General features: G+C 52.1%; 1 protein-coding gene across 1 annotated transcript in view; it reads right to left on the reverse strand.

Annotated features, from left to right (window-relative positions):
• The window catches only part of HCN4 (hyperpolarization activated cyclic nucleotide gated potassium channel 4), a 107,926-nt gene that overhangs the window by 23,423 nt on the left and 64,282 nt on the right, over nt 1-20,221 (reverse strand). The window contains exons 3-4 of the mRNA XM_058033631.1: nt 18,417-18,578; nt 8,963-9,181 (exon numbers count right to left, since the gene is read on the reverse strand). Coding sequence (XP_057889614.1) covers nt 8,963-9,181; nt 18,417-18,578 — 381 coding nt within the window. The remainder of the gene's footprint in view (nt 1-8,962; nt 9,182-18,416; nt 18,579-20,221) is intronic.

Here is a 20,221-nt window from a genome sequence, read left to right on the forward strand (position 1 = left end):
ACAATCCCCGAGGGTCCCTCCCAACCCTGCCCATTCCATGATTCTGGCACTGCTTGGATCCTCCCAGGATTAGCCTGAGATTACCCTGTGGCACTGGGTTTAACCCCACTCACAAATATCTCCACATCTGGAGGCCACAGAAGCCACCAGAGATGCACCTGTGGGAGGAGCAGGAGGCTCCAGAGGAGCATTTCAGCTCAGGGAAGGACCCCTGGGAGCCACCCTGAGCAGAGCTGGGCTCTCCAAGGGGATCAGTGCTCCACAGGGGTAAGATCAGCTCATGGGATTCACCACATGGAGCCTGCTGGTAGGACACAGTGCAGTCTTGGGTTTATTTTCCCTGATTTCTGATTAAGAGTCAAAGAGTGTAGCTCGCCAGCATTCAGCAATCATCAAACCCAAGGAAATGCTGACTTCTGGGTTTTTTTTTCTCTCTTAAGCCATTCATATTCCTACCCTCAGGATCTATTCTATCCTACAGCTTACTCATGGTCATTCTCATGGAGTCACAGGAGGGGTTTAAGGAACAACAGAAGTTCTGTGACAAAAAGCTGGCAGCTCCCTCCATTCTGCAGGAGCTTTGTGTGATTTCCTGGTTGTGAGCCTTTCCAAAGGCTGCATTCATTGATTCCTGCACCATGGCCCTGCCTCATTGTGCTCATTTGCTCAGATTTCCACCAGAAAATGACTTTCAAGTGTCACCTCCTGGGAAACCTGCAACACTTTCCCTTACTGCTCAGTGCCTTGGGGAATTATCTCACCCAGGGTCAGGCTCCTGATCCCTTGCTGTGGTACAGACAATTCCTGGAGCTTTTCTCCCACTTCTATCTACATTCCTGGCACTGGGGATGGCTGTGAGTTGCCTCCCCTCAGTCCCATCAGCTCCTGTTCAAGCAGGGATTTTGGACAATCCCATTCCTGTTCAGGCAGGGATTTTGGAGAATCCCATTCCTGTTCAGGCAGGGATTTTGGGCAACCCCATTCCTGTTCAAGCAGGGATTTTGGGCAATCCCATTCCTGTTCAGGCAGGGATTTTGGAGAACCCCATTCCTGTTCAGGCAGGGATTTTGGACAATCCCATTCCTGTTCAGGCAGGGATTTTGGACAATCCCATTCCTGTTCAGGCAGGGATTTTGGAGAACCCCATTCCTGTTCAGGCAGGGATTTTGGACAAGCCCATTCCTGTTCAGGCAGGAATTTTGGACAATCCCATTCTTGTTCAGGCAGGGATTTTGGACAATCCCATTCCTGGGCTGGGAGGTGGCAGTGGGCTGAGCAGGATCAATAATGAGCCTGATGAACCCCCTGTTTGCCTCTGACATCTCTGCTGCTCAGGGCTCTGAGGAAGGCAAATGCAGGAGCTGTGGGACAAATCCCTCTGCATGAAATGCTGTGTTCTAAGGTCTAATCCTGTGCATGCCCAGAGGATGCAATATGGACAAACCTGCACATCAGGGCCATGGAACAGCCTGGTTGCCCTGGGAATGGCCCTGAAGGGAGTGCCTGGCTGGGCTGGAGAGGCCACATCCTGCCAGAAGGCACCAGGCCAGCACAGGGCACTTCTGGCCATGGCCAATCCATCTTTAGAAATATCCCAGGACCTTGTGGAGATGTCAGATCACTGGAGCCACACATCCAGAATGGGACAGGGCAAGGGGACCAGCAGTACTCTGTGCAGAAGAGCAGAAGTGGGGAAATGAGGTGAGATGTGCCCCCAAAGGCTGGAGATGGGGACAGGGGAGCAGGGGCTGTGTGTGCTGCAGCATCAGCTCTTCGGCTATTTATTTATTTATCTACTTACTTATTTATCTATTTATTTATTTATGTACAGCTCCAGTGCCAACATGAATTCCCAGACTGACACTGAAGTCTGAAACCCCTCCCTGGGGTGGAAGAGCTGCCAAGGCAGGGAGGTTCCCTTGCCAGGACAACACAGACAGGTGCTACATGGTGGTCACAGGACAGAAGGACCTGTCCCTCCACCAGGGTGGAGATGTCACAATCTGAGCTGTTCCTGCCATGTTGTACAGCCTGAGAATGAGCCTGCTCTCAGGAATGGGTAAATTAAGTTCACCAGTGACACATTCTCCTGCAGGAGCAGGAGCTGCTGAGCCCTGGTCTGGTTAAGGCAGTTTGCACCTCAAGTCTTTCTGAAAAGAAGCCATGAGGTTTTCATTAAACAAACACTTCTGTTTTCTAACCAGTCCAGGATTCTTTCAGGGAAAGGATTAAACAAACCTAAACCAACTGACACAATTTCTGAGTTTCTGGCTGACATGAACACCCCATTACCTGTTTCTTGCATGGTTTTGGCTCTGCAGAGCAGCCAGAACCCCCTGACTGCAGAAAAGCAAAGCTGGGGCCCTGACACCATCACTGCAGCCATCATTTATCAGCCTTGTTATCAGCCCAGGCTGCTTTGATTGACAGTAGTGTGGGACACAGCACTGCTCAGGCCATCTCTGCACAGAGGGAACAAAACCCCAGTGCTGGCATGACAGGATAAAGCCAGGCTCTCCAAACTTTTTCCAATTAGGAAATTTGATTACATTTTGCATTTGATTAAGTGCTGCAAACACCTTTGATTTCTGGAGTGCTGCACTCCCTGCCCTCTCCTTCACACACATTACCCAAGGAGTGAGTGAGCTCTGCAGCTCCCCTGACCTCCACCATGGGTGCTGGCCCAGGAGGAGACTCCTCCAGAAGCCTCTGAGCTCAGGGAATGTGGGGACAATCCCTGAGAAGTTCCTGGTGACCAGTACTCTCAGGAATGTCACTTCCAACCCTGCCCAGAGTGGCAGAGCATGTGAGGTTCCCCCTGCCAGCTCAGTGGTAGGAAACTGTGGAAGTGTGTGCCCACTGCAGGCTCCCAGAGCCACCACAGTGTGTCTGTGTCCCTGGCTGAGCCAGCCCCGAGCCCCAGCAACCATCACAGCTCAGCAAAGGGTTAATCTGGTGTTCCCAAGCCAGGGGCTGGATCCGCATCTGGGCACTCAGCAACACCTGAAAGATTTTCCTCAAGTCAATTTGTCTAAATATTCTGAGGTTGATGAGACTCTGGAACTCTGCAGCACCTTGGAGCTGTGAGTTCCACTGTTTCCTCATGGAGCATAAAAAAGCCTAAATCAGTCTTTGAACTTGTTGATAGTAAAACTGTTATTTTACTATGAAACTGAAACTATTATTATTCTGGTGTCCAAGAAGGAGCAAGGACTGCCTGAGCCCAGGACAGGTCCCCAGCTCTCAGAGCAGTGGGCAGGCCAAGGGCACTGTCTGGATTTTTCCCCAACAAATCCTGGTCCAACATCCCCAACAGAGACAGAACATTCCAGTTGCTTTATTTCAGCCTTTCCCATGATTAAACCTTCCCCAGTTTCTCTCTGCTGAGTTCAGGGTGCTGACAGGAGGGCTGCAATGTTCCAGCTGCACAATGAAGTGCTTGGAAAAGCAGAGCAGGGATCAGCTGTGGGCTGTGAGAGGTGTGAGGAGCTGAGGGCAGTGCTGGCAGTGCTCTGCAGGATTCTGAAGTGATTCTGTCTCCACTGTCCCCTCCAATCCTGCTGCAGCACGTGCTGCTTCAGAGACACTGCTGGGCAACACTTCTGATCTAAACATGGCAAAGACCTTGGCCATGGTTTGAAATTCTGCTTTAACAAGAAAAGGAACCTTTGAACATGAGGATTTCCATAGGAGCATTATTGGGGTGCCATTGTGAAGCTGCCCTGGGCTGGGGGAGCCCAGGCAAAGAGGCTGTGAAGTGCCCAATGAAAGGGAAAGTGAAGCCCCTACCCAGAGTCAAGAGGCATTTTAAGAACAAGAGGCACTGCATGGACTGCTGAGGGAGGAGGAGGAGTGGGGAGAGCAGATCCTGAGGGGAGATGAGGCTCTGGAAGGAGAGATTAGGGCTCAGGGGGCTCTGCAGTGCTGACAGCAGCAAGCCCTGCCTCTCAGCGATGCCTCAGGGTTTGGGTTTGATATTTTTCACATTCTGTGCTGCTTTAGTGTGTGGGTCTGGGCTTCATGTTATGGGATGCTGAGCTCTGTGCACAGAGCAGGGAGACAAAACAATTCCTGCTCTAGCTGGGCACCAAGGACAAATGATCCAAATCTCAGCCCCAAGGGCACAAACAATGGACTGAAGGATGGGACTTCATGGGCTGGAGCTGTAATTGGACAATTAACTCCAATTTGCAAATGGACCAAAACTTATAAAAGTGTGAGACCCCATGACCTGTGGTCCATTTTCTGGCCATTTTGGGTTGTGCTGCCCAAGATGGATCCATTTAGGATATCCTTTTAATAAATTCCTACTTTATTCTTTAGCTCAATCTAGCCTCTGTTCTAGGTCAGCCTTCACAAGGCATCACTGCAGTCCCTGCTCTGGGTGTTCTGGGGAGCTGAGCCTCCCTGCACCCACTGGGGTGGGAGAGTGACCCTGATTGGGATAGATGAGTGGTGTGATGGCTGACTCTCACAATTAAAAGGCAAATATCATGTAGATGTGTTAAGAGAAGTTTTATAGATTTATAGTTAAGTTTTACCCCCCTTGTGTTGTTATCAGGGGTGCCCTGGGTTTGGGACATTTGGGAGGGTCAGCTCCTTACTGTGCAGCACCTGAGCTCCTACCAGGATGTCAGGAAGGGATCTCCACCACTGGGCAGATGGACAGAACTTTGGGGAACTAAAGGGTTAAAAGGCAAAACCTCCATTGTGTGGATGAGCACATGGTGGGAAACATCCTCTGCCCCTGGTGCTGTAATATTTCCTCTATTCAGTCTTCTGTTGTATTTTTGATAAGGTTTTAATAAACCTTTTAATTTTTGGAAGTGAGCATCATTTCTCATAATGGGGGCTGAGCATCCCTGCCCTGCTCCAAGGAGCTGCAGAGAGCAGCACCATCACCCTCCCCACCCTCAAGGTTACAGAGCATTGGGGAGGAAGAGAGGATGACTTGACAGAAATACTAATCCAGCTGAGCTGCAGGATTAGGGAAAGAAATTATGAGGAGAACCTGCAAAAAGCATGAAAATAACAGGCATATCTGGCTGGTTTATTCCTCTCCTGGGCAAGGAACAGTCTTCCTCTGATGTGAGCCAGGGGGGAATTCTGCAGCCAGTGATGAATAAAGGCTGGAGCTGATCCATCAACAGCTGCAGAGGGTCTTGTACCCCTGCTCCTGTCCTTGACCCCCTTCACCAGTACCTGCCCCAGCTCTGGCACTAATGGGCTCAAAAATAAACTATTTCAACCCACTGATGTGACAGGAAATGAATGTGGGAGCAGAGATGAGCTCAGGGAGGCTCTGGGAAGCCAGGAAGGTGTGCCTAGCTGAGCACAGGGCCAGAGAGCCCTGGGTGAGAGCTCCGCTCTTGGTCAGAGCTGTCCCATCCATTCAGGTACAACTCCACCCTGCACAACAGCACCTGGGACATTGCTCTGCCAGAACCCCTCAGGAAGGAGCTGTGCTGGTGTCTCATGTGCAGGAAACATGCCAGGTACTGTGGAGTTCAACTCCAGGTGAGGTTAAGAGAGAAGCTCAGCTCCTGATCCTGCTGCTGACTCTGTGACCATGGGAAGCTGTGATGGGACAGACAGGCCCCTCCTCACTTTGCCTCTGGGGCTGGAGGTCAAACAGCCCCTTCAGAGAGCCCCATCCAAAGAGCTGCTCCCATCTGGAGGGCAGGGCTGGCCCTGCACCATGGCTGTGCCCTCTCCATGCTGGGAGGGCTCTGTGCCACAGGGACTGTGCCCTGGCACCCAGGAACCTCAGCAGCTCCCTGCCTTGGAGGGGGCATTCCCTCTGAATTCCCCATGGTTCCTGCCTCCCCATGGATCCACCCAGCCCTGCCTTGCACAACCAGCACAGCATGAAGTGAGAGGCTCCAGGAGAAGATTCTGACAGGACAGGGATTCAATGTCCCAGTGTTCAGAGAATGCAAGGCAGAGTGAGACAAGCCTTGGCTCCTGAAGCCAACAGACAGCACAGCTTGGCTTTTACTCCTCTTTTCCAAAGCCCTTCTTGTCCAAGGGAAGAACCAGTGGGTTGGCAGAGGTCTGGACAATCTGAAACCTCCCCAAAACCCACTCCTGAACTCCTGAGGGTCCTGCACAGCAGAGCCTCCCAGGGCAGTTCCAGCTGTAACCTCCTCTCCTGTTTGTGTTTGTGCTGTTCCTCTCCCTCTCCACCGTGTCCCTTTCCTTGGCCACTCCCAGCACAGCTCCCCAGGCCCCTGCAGGCTGAGCTGTGCTGAGGGACAGGCAGAGCCCACAGGGTGCTCAGCAGAGCTCTCTCAATTGCTGCTGGCTCCTACCAATCAACCTCCAAACTTGTTGAGATTCTCTCTCTAATGTGCTTCAGCAGACACTTTGTCCCAGGAGGACTGAACTAAATTGAGTTGCAGGGCTGCAAATCACGCAGCAGCCTCATTTTAATCATGGCTATTCAAGTGCTAAGGAATGCACAAAGTAAATACATATTTGTTTTTAGGCCATCACTTGTCCCATTTGTGAGAGGAAAATGAATGTACTCAATCCCTGAGGCTTTGATCCTCAGAGGATAACTTGGGAGATGAACCTGCCACAGGAAATACACCCTTGGTTTAGCCCTGTCCCCTCTGCCAGAGCTCCTCTCCTGGGTCTGTTAACCCTCTCACTCACATCCCCACGTTCTAATGAGGCTTTCACCCTCCCCACTGTCCCTGGCACCCCCTCTGCAGTCCCTGCTGCCTTCCTGGGCACTGATTTCCCTGAGCTCTGCCAGGGATCCCAGTGCCAGGGTCGAGCTGTGCCCTTGTGTGAGCACAGGCTGGAGGCAGAGCCTGGAGTGCCCAGGGCTGCAGGTGCAGGGCTGCCTGTGCCAGGCTGCCCAGGTGGTTGGCTTTGCAGATCAGTCCTTGACTTTTGTGCTACTTCAAACACATTTGAATAAATCCTCTGCATCCTGAGATTTGATCAGCCTGCACTCCCAGTGCTGCAGTGTCCTTCTCTTTGGCGTGCCCTGCTCTCTGTGGGGATCAGCCTGGCTCAGCTGTGACACAGAGCTAAAACTCTGGATGCTCTGGATGCATGCCAGGCCTCCACACTCTTCTCCTGGGCATTCCCCCTCCCTCAGCTCTAGCTGTGGTTTGGGATCTTCCCTATGCTCCAAGCATGAGTCAACCTCTGGTCTCCTTTGCTCTCCCTCTCTGCCCTGCTCTCCTCCCATTGGAATTCCTGTGTCTCAAACCTGTTCCAAGGTTATCCCACCCCTCCCTGAACTTAAAATTCACCTGAGCAGGGCCTCCTGGTCACAGTTTCCCCACTTGAATCACAGCTCCTCTCTCACCTAAACAGCACCTGGCAGGGTCAGAATAGGAACAATTCCTCTTCTTAATCTCCAGATCAAATGTACCCACAAGACCTGGCCATAAAACCTCCCCAGCCCCATAACTGAGGGCAGCTGCATTTTTTGGATGCCCTGTCCAGCTCACAGATTCAGTGACTGTGGCAGTCTGATCAGATGTGACATTTCTGGCTGTGCCCTCCATTCTGCAGTCCAACAATGGTGCCATTAATTCCACAGCTACCTGGGGAACCTGCTCTGAGCTCCTGAGCCTTGATCTGGGCTTTGGGGGGGGCTGTTCTGCTGCTTCACTCAGAGCACTGGAGTGAATAATCTGGATACTTTCAAAGAGAGCACTTGCTAAACAAAAGCTGCACATTCTGGAACATTCACTTGGGGTTTGAAACAAGATGTGGGAAAGGAAGAAGTGACTTAAAATTTTAGGTACTGGTGACATTGATAACGCTGGTGTACAATGACAGGCAGAGACAACAACAACCATCTCCCTGCCCTGCAGTTAACTGATCCTGCTGCTGTTTCCTCCTGAGGCTGTGGGAGTGCATGGATAGGGATGAGGGGGCAAGGAACAGAGCCCTGGCCTCTCACACTCACAGTGCTGGGTCCCTCTGGACAGCAAGGAAACCATGCTGGGCTCCCTCTGGACAGCACAGAGACCACCCCAGGCTCCCTCTGGATATCACAGAGACCACCCTGGGCAGCACAGAGACCACCCTGGACAGCACAGAGACCACCCCAGGCTCCCTCTGGATATCACAGAGACCACCCTGGGCTCCCTCTGGATATCACAGAGACCGCCCTGGGCAGCACAGAGACCGCCCTTGGGCAGCACAGAGACCACCCCAGGCTCCCTCTGGACAGCGGAGAGACTACCCCGGGCTTCCTCCAGATATCACAGAGGCCACCTTGGCCTCCCTCCGAGCACCACAGAGACCACCCCAGCCTCCCCACAGATATCACAGAGACCACCCTGGGCTCCCCCTGGACAGCACAGACACCACCCTGTCATCCCTCTGGATATCACAGAGACCACCCCAGGCAGCACAGAGACCATCCCAGCCTCCCTCTGGACAGCACAGAGACCACCCTGGCCACCCTCCAGATATCACAGAGACCACCCTGGGCTCTGTCCAGATATTACAGAGACCATCCCATCCTCCCTCCAGATATCACAGAGACCACACCGGGCTCCCTCTGGATATCACAGAGACCATCCCATCCTCCCTCCAGATATCACAGAGACCGCCCTGGGCTCCCTCTGGACAGCATAGAGACCACACCAGCTTCCCCCCAGAGAGCACAGAGACCAGCCCAAGCTCCCCCCAGACAGCACAGAGACCACCCCAGCCTTCCTCTGGACAGCACAGAGACGACCCCATCCTCCCTCCAGATATCACAGAGACCAGCCCAGGCTCCTCCCAGACAGCACAGAGACCACCCTGGGCTCCCTTTGGACAGCACAGAGACCAACCCAGGCTCCCCGCAACCAGCACAGCGACCAGCCCAGGTTCCCCCCAGCCAGCACAGAGACCCACCCAGGCTCCCCCCAGCCAGCACAGAGACCCACCCAGGCTCCCCCCAGCCAGCACAGAGCCCAGCCCAGCCCAGCAGGGCTGTCCTTACCTTCTCCTGGTACTGGCGGCGGGACGAGTCCAGGGACTGGATGAGGGCGGTGGCGTGGCCGATGAACATGGCGTAGCAGGTGGCCCCCACGATCATGCTGAGCATGGTGAGCCACACGTCCGACATCCCCACCGGCGCCTGCTGCCCGTAGCCGATGCACAGCATGTGGCTCATGGCCTTGAACAGGGCATAGGAGTACTGCTTCCCCCAGGAGTCGTTCTGCAGGGACAGGGCACAGCTTCAGCACGGGGACAGGGCCATGGGCCAGGAAAGCACCCCTGGCACTGCACCCCAAAATCCCTGTCAGAGGCACCTCGATGTGTTACATGGGAAATTTAATTCTTTGGTAGCTTGGAGGGCTGGGGGGTCTTTGAAAGCAAGGAGGGATATGGAGTCTCAACCCCCAAATCCCTCAGAGCCCCCATAATGCCCATATCCCTCACTGAGACCCTACACCTCAATGTCCCCATAGCCTCAGAACTGCTATATCTCTCACTGAACCCCTATATCCCAAACCTCTCAGAGTCCCCATAACTCCTGTATCACTCACTGAACCCCTACACCTCAATGCCCCCATAACTCCTATATCCCTCACTGAGACCCTACACTTCAATGCCCCCATAGTCTCAGAATTGCTATATCTCTCACTAAACCCCTACACCCCAAACCCCTCAGAGCCCCCATAACTCCCATATCCCTCACTGAACCCCTACATCTCAGTGCCCCCTTAGCCCCATAACTCCCAGATCTCTGAGACTCTACATGTCAAACCCCTCAGAGCTCCCATATCTCTCACTGAGCCCCTACACCTCAATGCCCCCATAACTCCTCTATCCTTCACTAATACCCTATACCTCAACGCCCTCAACTGCACCCAAAAATCCCTCTTGGAGGCACCTCAACACAAGAAATTTACTCTTTGTTACACAAGAAATTTAATTTCAGAGCCCTCGTGGCCCCACAAGCCCAACTCAGTCCATTTGGAAAAACAAGGCCAGATCCCAGATCTGAGATCACCACTTTGGCCCTGGTTTTTAGAGACTCCATGTGCTTTTTCCATCAGGGAAGGCAGCCAGGGTGCCCTGCTGGTAATCTGGGCTAAATCCAGATGATGCATCGGGAGATTTTCACAATGACCCACAAGTGGGAGAGGGAACTGAAGCAAATCATTTCCTCCCCTGGGAAATGGACTTGAACTGAGAACTGAAACAGAGAGCCTGAGCAAGGCTGCCAGCAGCAGGATCTGAGAGTGAGGAAAATCACTGCCCAGCAATTTAGGAAATGGCCATTACCTGGGGAGATGAGAAGGGCAGAAAATGAAGTTGGTAATGTCTGGACAGCAAGTTCTTTTCAGTGCAAAACTGGGTTTTTTCAGAGAGCTGAGGAACTACAAATGGTTTCATTTGAGAGCAGCAACATCCTGCCAGGAGAGAGTGCTGAGACACCTTGTGCTCTCCACACAGGCAGCACCTCAGCATGGCACAGAGAGAAAAACCAGCACAAGTTCCCTGGTGAGACAGCCCTCAGGTTTAGCCTGAGCTCATGGAACAGCTTGAGGTGCATTTGCCATCCTGTGGGCATTATCTGCCAGCAAGTTCTTGCTGTGAAACCTTGACAAGTAACTGCTCTGGCATCACACATGGCTCCTGCAAGGAGGTGAAAACGCCTCTGCTGGGTGACAGCACTGGGCATTGCTCAGCTGATCCCTGTTCCTGGAAGGGGCCAAGGTTATGGATGGAGTTCTGCAGACAGAGGTGCTGTGGCAGCTTAGAAGGTCTCTGCACAGCCCAGCTGCTGGCTTGGCAATAAACAAGGAATTCTCCATCCAGAGCACCAGTGGCCAGCAGTGCTGGGAGCTCTGGAGCTCACTGGGCACCTCCTGGAGGTGACACATCACAGCCAGGGGGTGGCTGATGACCTCCCTGCAGGCAGCTCTCAGTGCCTTGGAAGCCCATGGAAAGTTCTCACTGACCTTACAGGCAGCAAACAGTGACAGAGAGTGCTCCACTGGGAGCTGGGCACAGGGCTGGAACCTCTGCCCAGGGCTGGTGCTGGGTTAGGAGATAAGCACATGGACAAAGGCAGCTGATAGCATTACCTGGCCAGATTCAGTTTCATTATGCAAGCCAGGCCTGATTCCCACTGCAGCAAGAAGGGCAAAGCCACACAAGTGACAACAGAGCTGACAAGGGAGCAGTGGCACAGCCACAGCCCAGCAGGGACTGCTCCTGCTGCTGGTGCCAGCCTGTCTAGGCTCCCCTCCCAACAGACCAGGAACCTGGAAAAACCACCCTGGAGCCAAGAGAGAAGGGCCAGACACAAAGTGGCCATTGGTGACTGGGCTGGCTGTGCCCTAGGCTCGTGTGTGAGGAGCCCAAAGGAGCTGCACACAGGGCAGGACAGGGCACGGGGAGTTTGTCCCCTGGCCAGGGCACAGGAAGGGTCTGGCCATGGGAGCTGCCAAAGGTGTGAGGCCAAAGGAGTGACCCCTCCTGCTCCTCTGCCTCCAGGCTGTGCTGGGATCTGAGCCTGGCCAAAGAAGTGCTGGGTGCCCTCAGGTTCTGTGGCATTTTTGGTTTCCACAACCAGGTTTTGTGGCACTTTTGGTTTCCACCCCCAGGTTTTGTGGCATTTTTGGTTTCCACCCCCAGGTTTTGTGGCACTTTTGGTTTCCACCCCCAGGTTTTGTGGCATTTTGCAGACCCACTTCTGCCCTGTGTGGGCACCAGGCCTCTCACAGAGCTGCCACAGGCATCCTGCCCTTCCAGGAGCCCCCTTCCCTCAGCCCTGCACTCCTGGCACTCAGGGCATGGCAGCTGCTGGGACTTCAGCCCATCCATTGTCCCTCACGCTGAGGCAGCAGCAGGCAGCTGTCACATTTGGCCACTCTGCTCCAAATGCTGCATCCCTGCAAAGGTGGGAGCTCACTGCCAGTGCTGTGGAGTGTCACAGCCCATAGTGCTGGGGCACAGTGCAGCTGCCCTGTCCCTTCTCCTGCTGAATTAATTCCTTCCCAACCCTCTCTGGCTGTTGCAGGGATGCTGCTGCCCTCTGAGTTCAGTGTGGCAGTAGTTTAACAGGGCAGCACAGCTCCAGCACAGACCTGAGAGCAGGGACAAAGGAAGCTGAGGGAATTCCAAAGGGAATCTGGGCAGACAGAGCATTAATAGCTGAGCTGGAAAACTGGCAGCCAGGCTCTTTAGTGGCTGTGAACATCTGGGTACCAGGCGGGCTGGAGGTTTAAAAGCCATTCTTCCAGCAACTTGCTGCTCAGGAGTGCTGTTTACAAGGAAGCTTGCCAGTGTTTTGTAGGAATTAGTCATCCAAAACTCTGACATCCAGCATGCACAGAATTCCCTGGGAATTGCACAGCTCTGAGCCCCAGCAGCAGCAGCAGGGCTCCTGTGAGGACAGGCTGAGGGTGCCAGACTGAGGGATGGCTGAGGGATGACAGACTGGGGGGTGGGAGCTGCAGGAAAACACAGAGCTTTGCAAACAAACCCTGAGCACATCAAGCACTGCTCAGAGAGAGGCACTCCTGTGAAGGGGAAGCCTTTCAGAGCAATTACCTTTAGGAAACCAAGTGTGAAGAGCACTGGATGCTCTGTGATGATTCTTCACTTTCAGCTCCTGGTACCTCTTTAGCTTTCAGGTTTTTTGTTTTCCCCAGGATGAACAGACAGGTCAAGCCCTCAGTACTTGAGGCCAGACTAGAAGAGGTTCCAGATGCAGTGTGGCCACGGGTTTGTCAGCACCGGGTGCCTCACAGTGCCACGGCTCATTCTGTAAGAGCCATACCCTATCTAACAGCCAGCTACACCAGCCCCCACTGCAGCACCACTCCACAGATACTGGAGTGGCTAAAATGGCCCATCAGGGCAGGGAAATGAGGCCTTAAACTGCAAGGGGAAAATGACTCCTCCTCGTTAAGCAAATCCCAAAGCACGCAAAAGCAGAGCTGTAGCTCTGTGCCTGCTCACAGTTAAGAGGGGGTTATCTCACAGGCACCAAGAGACTCTGCAAAAGGCACTGAAATGACTTTGAAGCAGTTTCTGACTGGTTTGTTTTTAACATCCACACTGGCAGTGCTGGAAGGGCTTCTCTGGCATGAGAGTCTCAGATCCACCTTTGAATACTTGGAGGCACTTCCCTGGAACACTTCAAAGGCACTGCTGGGTTCTGTAGTACCTTAGAGAAGCACCTGGAGGCAAACTGTGGTGTATGACAGAGTATTTTGGTTCTGATGTACATGTGAGTGTGCCTGCTTGAAGCCTCCCTGGAGAGAAGGAGTGAGATGAGTAAAGCCATGGAGAAGTACTGGAAGTTCTTGGGATAGGGATGTAATCCTATCATGGAGGTGATGAATCTTCTTTCCCTGCAGCATGGAAATGAGGGCTGGTTTTATGGAGTGCCAAGTGGGAAACCCCAGAGCAGAGGAAGAGCAGCACCAGCTTTGTCTCAGACAAAGCCTCCAAAGAACAATGTTATGCCTGACTTAGACCATAAACACTTGGAGAACTCAGGAGATGTCTCTGACCATCCCTGCCCACATCTGGAGCTGCTGGGCTGGGAAAACACCCCTCCAGATCCAGATTAAAGGGTGGGAACACATGGAGATGACAGGTTAAATTCACTTTAGACAGAACCTGCCTGTTCTGGGCTTGTTTCCAAGGGAAGCTCACATGGCCTTCACCTGACTGCAGGGATCTTCTCTGAGTGCCCCAGTCCCAGCTGTCCCAGGCAGCCTTTCCTGGGAGCCCTCCCAAGCACCCTGTGCTCCTGGAGATCCAGACCTGGGCACCCACTCCTTGCCTGGGCATGGTACCTGTACCCAGGGCTGTGCACAGAGTGCTTTGGCCTCCTTTCCATCCCTGCTGCTGTGCCCATCTCATGCTGCTCCCAGCTGGCCTCCCTGGACAGTGCTGGAGGTGCCTGTCACCCAGTCCTGGAGTGCCTGTCACCCTGCCTTCCCTGGAAAGGACAATATTCCCAGTTATGGGCTGCTCTGCCCTGCCCACCCTGCTCTGGACTGCTTTTGGCCCCAGCTGGGGAGGGCACTCCCTGTGCCTGCCATCCTGGGCTCCAGGATCCCACCCAATGGGAGCAGCCCTGCTCCTGCTAATCCTGACACTTTCCAGAACATGGAATCTCCCTCAGATTCCTGTACCTGTCACCCTCAGCTCCAGATTCCCACCCAATGGGAGCAGCCCTGCTCCTGCTAATCCTGAGACCTTCTAGAACATGGAATCTCCTGCAGACTCCTGTGCCTGTCACCCTCAGCTCCAGGTTCCCACCCCAGGGGGGGCAGCCCTGCTCCTGACACTTTCTAGAACATGGAATTTCCCTCAGATTCCTGTGCCTGCTGAGGGAGAGCAGGAGGGCTGGGCTGGCCCAGAGGCTCAGGGGGAGCTGGGAATCACAGCAGATCCATGCAGGATTGCTCTCTCCCCCACTGCAGCCATTCCTCTTCCCCCTTTCCATCAGGGGTGCTGTGAGCAGGGAGGGGCAGAGCTCCCCAGGAACATGCTCTGGTGGATGGATCAGCCAAACTCTGGTCAGGGCTTGCTGCCCTGCCCTCAGGGATCTCTGCCCTCCCTGCAGGGTGTGTGGGGCCAGCACAGCACCCAGGGGAGGAGGCCACGTGCTCCCAGCAGCTTTCAGGGCTCTGCAGAGTTGGGATTTCTGGGAGAGGAGCAGCCAGGCCAGCTCGGGGGGAGCAGCACACACTCTGCAGCTGACTCACCAGTGTTTCCAGTTTTTAATAAAATGCACTGCAGGAAAGCTAATGCTGAAGCCCCTGGGATTGGGACTCAGCAATTAATACTGCAAACATCCTGCCCTGCAGCTCCAGGAGCAGCCAGACACCCACTGCTTCCACGGCTGCTGAAATGGAACACGAGGCATGTGGAAAACACCCAGAGGAACCAGACTCGGGGATTTATCGAGGCCCTGAGATGATTTTGGCAACAGCAGACCCTTCACAAATCCCCTGGATGAGGATCAAACCTTTAGGAAGCAGATGGGAGGTGATGAATCTTCTTTCCCTGCAGTATGAAAATGAGGGCTGGTTTTACAGAGTGCCAAGTGGTGGGAAACCCCAGAGCAGAGGAAGAGCAGCACCAACACACTCACAGACAGAGCCTCCAAAGCATCTGGACCTCACTTCCAGCTCCCCTTGGCTGCAGCAGCTTCAGAAGATTCCCTTTTCCCAAATTTCTGGCTCCTGTGTGCAATCAGGGCAGCCATGCACAAGGATATTTATTTATCTCCTCAGAGCTCCCACCAGGCTGGTACAGAATGTCCCAAAATCCCTGGCACAGAGGCCACCCTGGCCTCTCCCCTCCCAGCTGTGTCCATACACAGAGCTGTGCTGGAACCTTCCACCAAAGCCTGAGAAGAGCCCAGAGCTCCAGTTTCTTGTTTCCTGACTCTGTGGCCTCTCTCAGTACTCCCCTCCAGATTAGATGTAAATTGTTTCACTGATATTGCCATCCACATCCACTGCTGGTCCCACTGACATGCCTGGAAACCTTCTCAGGAGATTAAAGGACATTACTGGGAGGAAAAACCTATTTTTTCCCCAAAGAACTACTGCACTCTTTGTTAAATATTCTAATCCCAGGCTATTTTGGGGTTGGCATATTCCTGAACAGCTTCTGGAGTGGAAACCCCCTGAAGTATAGGTGGGGCATCTCTCCAGTTCTTCATCCCACATTTTCAGAGATAATGATTTTTTTTTTCCACTTCTTTCAAGTGGAAAAAAAAAAAAAAAAAAAAAAAAAGAAAAGAAAAAAAAGGTGATTTAGCTGCAGGGAAGAAGCAGAAAAAAAATCTCCCAAGGCAAGTTTAATTCCCAGCTTCAGAGGCTCTCAAGGCTGGGAAGACAAGGCTGCAGCATGAGGAAAGCTCTGCTCTGGATAGGAGCTCCCTCCCCTGCTCTCCTGGAGCCTGCTGAGCCTTCCTGCCTCTGGAATGCATCCTCCCCTCTCTCCCCATCCCTGCTGCTGGGATTTGCCTCTTTTCTTCCTCTGTCCCATGTCCTGCTGCCACTTTTGCAGACCCTTCCCTGTGACTACAGCTGGCAGCCTCAAGCCCAGCTTGCACCTCTGCCCTGAGGGATGGATGGGGGGAGCCAGGAGCTGCTGCTGCCATCGTTGGGATAAGGGAATTGTGCCCCAAATCTGCTGCTCTGAAGCCATCCTGCCATGGCCAGGTCACCCCCAGGAGGGGGATGAGGCCACCTGCACCTCTGAGCTCCCTGGCATGAGAAGCTGAGTGTCCTCCTGGCCCTGAGCAGCACAGTGGGGCCCCAATCTCTGACTGCTCTGCCACATAAATAAAGAAAAGGCAGCATGGGGAAGCCCAGGCAGCTCCTGCACAGTTGTTGGAGATAAGCAGAGGGTTCCAGGTTCCAGAACTGGCAGTCTGGCAGCAGCAGGAAGAGAACCATTATTGCAGAGAGGAGAAATGAATAAATAAACAGCAAACAGATGACTTTTCCATGGATGCTCACTCCTCCAGGCACGGGCAGCCTGTGCCCACAGCCCTGCACCTGGGAGGCAGGAAGGCTGGCACATCTTTGATACATTTTAATTTGTTCTGTTCTGCCCCAGTGCTTGATTATTTTCTTTATTCAAGAAGAAATTGGCTGGGGGAATCTGGAGGTTAAGAACTGCAATAACAGGCAATTTTTTAAGCTTTGTCAGTTTTTGCTGCTTAATCAACTGGACATTGTCCCTTTGAATAAAAGCTCCTGAATTCTCAGCAAGATGGTTGAAAGGTACCATGAATTCGCCCTGCCTCTGCCATATGGTGTCAAACTCCCTCCCAGCAACAGCAGGGCACAGCTTGGGATGGCACTGGGCAGCCTGGCTCCTCATCCCGTGCCCCTGGCTCACTCCGGGGTGGGTGGGTGGTCACACCGACCCTTCCAGGGGTATGGGACAAAGGGACCAGCAATGGGAATTATGGATCAGCCCCAGCCCTGTCTCTGGGACCCCACATACTCAGGTTCCAGCGGGAAGCAGTTTCCATGCCTGCTCCTTGCTGCTCCGTGCCAGGAGAGGGAGCCTGGCTCCTGCCTTCTGCGGCTCTGCCGGGGCCGGTCCTGCTCCGAGCCACGGCACTGTCCCTGCAGGATCTGCCTCCAAACCCTGGGATTGTGTCCCTGCAGGATCTGCCTCCAAACCCTGGGATTGTGTCTTTGTAGGAGCTGCCTCCCTGCCCCGAGATTGTCCCTGCAGGACCTGCCCCCAAATCCCGGCACTGTGTCCCTGCAGGATCTGCCTCCCTGTCCCGGCACTGTGTCCCTGCAGGACCTGTCCCCAAACCCCGGCACTGTGTCCCTGCAGGACCTGCCCCCAAACCCGGCACTGTGTCCCTGCAGGACCTGTCCCCAAACCCCTGCACTGTGTCCCTGCAGGAGCTGCCTCCCTGTCCCGGCACTGTGTCCCTGCAGGAGCTGCCTCCCTGCCCACAGCCCCGGGAAGGGCTGGGACGGCCCCGGGGGATGAAAGGAGGAACGGGAAGCTGGGGGATGGCAGTGGGTGCTGCAGGGGGGTCAGCCAGGGGCTGCGTTTAGGGCTGAGAGGTGCGATGGGGAGCATGGATGGCTTGGGGGATGCTCCAGAGGGGAGACCCCACCCACCATCTCTGAGCAGGTTATTTGTATTTAATTCTTTATATATTTATCTATATATATATATATCTATATCTAATCTATATCTATCTATCTATCTATATGTGTATATGCGTGTATATATATGTATACATGTACATAACCTATAATATATAATATACAATAGAAATATATATTTTATACATGTTACCTATATATGTATATGTATATATGTATAGATATGTATATATGTATACATATACATATCTATACATATATAAAAATACATAAATAACATATATAAAATATATGTTTCTATTGTATATTATAGGTTATATACTATATGCTAGATATTATATATTTATATTTCATATTTAATATTATTTATAATATAATATAATATAATATAATATAATATAATATAATATAATATAATATACACAATACACAATATGCAATACACAATATATAATATATATTATATAATATATAATATATAATATATAATATATAATATATAATATATAATTATTATATATTATATATTATATATTATATATTATATTTTATATATTATATATTATATATTATACATTTTTGTATTTTATATATGTTTCATTATTTATATATATTTATATATTTAAATATGTATCACAAGTTGATCAAGGGAATGAAATATACAACACCTAGCACTGGCCTCACTCTTTGGGAAGTGGAAGAGAGTGGAAACAGGGGGAAAAGATAAAACAGGGAAGAAAGGAGGAAACAGGAAAAGATAAAACAGGGAAGAAAGGAAGAAGCACAAGCAGGTCCAAGTGCTCTCTGGCCAGCACTCACCACCATGCGGTTGAGGGACACCCAGCAGTCGTCGGGGAAGTCCTGCAGCATGGGCACCAGGAACTGCAGGCAGCCGTCCCAGTGGCACAGCAGCAGCATCATCCCGATCAGATTGACGATCCGCACCACGGCGCTGGCCAGGTCGTAGGTCATGTGGAAGATCTGCGGGCACACAGCGACAGGTGAGACAGCAGCTCCCCCAAACAGCCCCCAGCGTCATTGCACACAGTGCCAGGCTCCAGAACCCTGCTAAAGCTGCACCAGCTCAGCTCAGGCACAGTGTGCAAGCAGAACCACCTGAAAAACAGCTTAAAAACCAAAATACAGAACCAGGCAGGCAGAACCAGCTCAAAACCCAAAATACAAACTCATCATCAGTCACCCCTCCTATAGGAATGTGCCCCCTGTTGACAGAGTGACAAAAGTCTCCTCCTTAAAAAGGAAAGACGCTTAGAAGTTTCTGTCCTCGATTAGGTGAAAAAGGCATCTCATAGGCTTGGGGGACTTCACCTCAAACTTAAGGATGGCCAATGGGACAGGAGCCAAAAAGTCCCACCTGAGCAATTTACTAGAAAAAGAAGAGAACAAACAAACTAATGGTTTTTGTGAGGTGTTTTACCAGGAGCAAGAACCTCTTGCACTTAGATCAGCTTTTCTCTGTAAAGAGTTTCTTATTTTGCCTTTTATTAAACATTTTTGTTTCTAACACTGCAACAGAAGCCATCCTGGTGATTTTATGCCTCCAAAGGTAGCTGAGCTATCTTGGGTGAGAAATAAACCTCTAAGAGCTTATGAGACCTGGCTCCCTCTGTTACTCCCTCCTGCCCTGCAACTTTGCCTTCTAATTTACCATTAAAAGCTCCATAACTCCTTCTATAAAACAAGCTGGTTGCAAATATTTCTGGACCATCAGCCACTCCTCAGGAATCAACTCTGTAATTCCATTGTTTAGCTGCAATGCCCTTCTTTGCTTTCTGTTCTTGCTGGATACGTGTTCCTCAGTGACCCATGGTGGCAGCTGCCTTTGTGCTGGGTGTCAGCTGCAGTCTCTGCATGAATCAAATGCAACAAGGAACAGCCTCCAACTCAGCAGAGGCTTCTGGAAGAGGATCTGATTCATCTCTTTTCTTGTACTCCTTGTGTTCTGCTGCTACACCCCTGCCCAGGTGGGTAAAGAAAAGAGAACCATGGCAGACAGGGCTGGTTTTCCTCATCTGTCAGTTCTTCACATGGAAAACAAAGCTGCAAACACAACTTCCTTACAGGTCAGAAGTGACACAGCCCCTGATCTAAAGGGGTTCAGGTGGCATCACCTTACAAGGGACATGAGTGTCAGGGTGGTTTGTGACACAGGGGACAGGCTGTGTGATGTGTGCCCAAATCCATACACCTGGCTGCTCCAACAGGGACAATCCTGGCACTGTGTGCCTGCCACCTTTGCCCACACCACAGATCAGCCTCTCATCCCACAGGAAGGCAGCTCAACAGCTAAAACAGCAAGAAACCTTTGTTATCAGCAAAGGAATCACATTTTTGCAGCTGGAATTGCTGCTGTTGGAGCTGGCTGGCCAGCTCTCCATGCCCACCTCAGGGTAACACACCCACAGTGATGCCCACATGCCCAACCCTTGCCAGGAGGCAGCACAAGGATGCTGAAATCCAGAAGGAGGAATGGTTTAGATAACTGCTGCTAACTCCATTATTTCCCTGCATCCAGGCTGGAGGCCACACTGCCAGTGTGAGAAAGGCCATTTGAGTGATCTTTCAGGGCTGAAAAGAAGAATATCTCCAAAATCCAGCATGAA

Source organism: Melospiza georgiana, chromosome 13 (assembly GCF_028018845.1).
Source record: "Melospiza georgiana isolate bMelGeo1 chromosome 13, bMelGeo1.pri, whole genome shotgun sequence".
Lineage (NCBI taxonomy): Eukaryota > Metazoa > Chordata > Aves > Passeriformes > Passerellidae > Melospiza > Melospiza georgiana.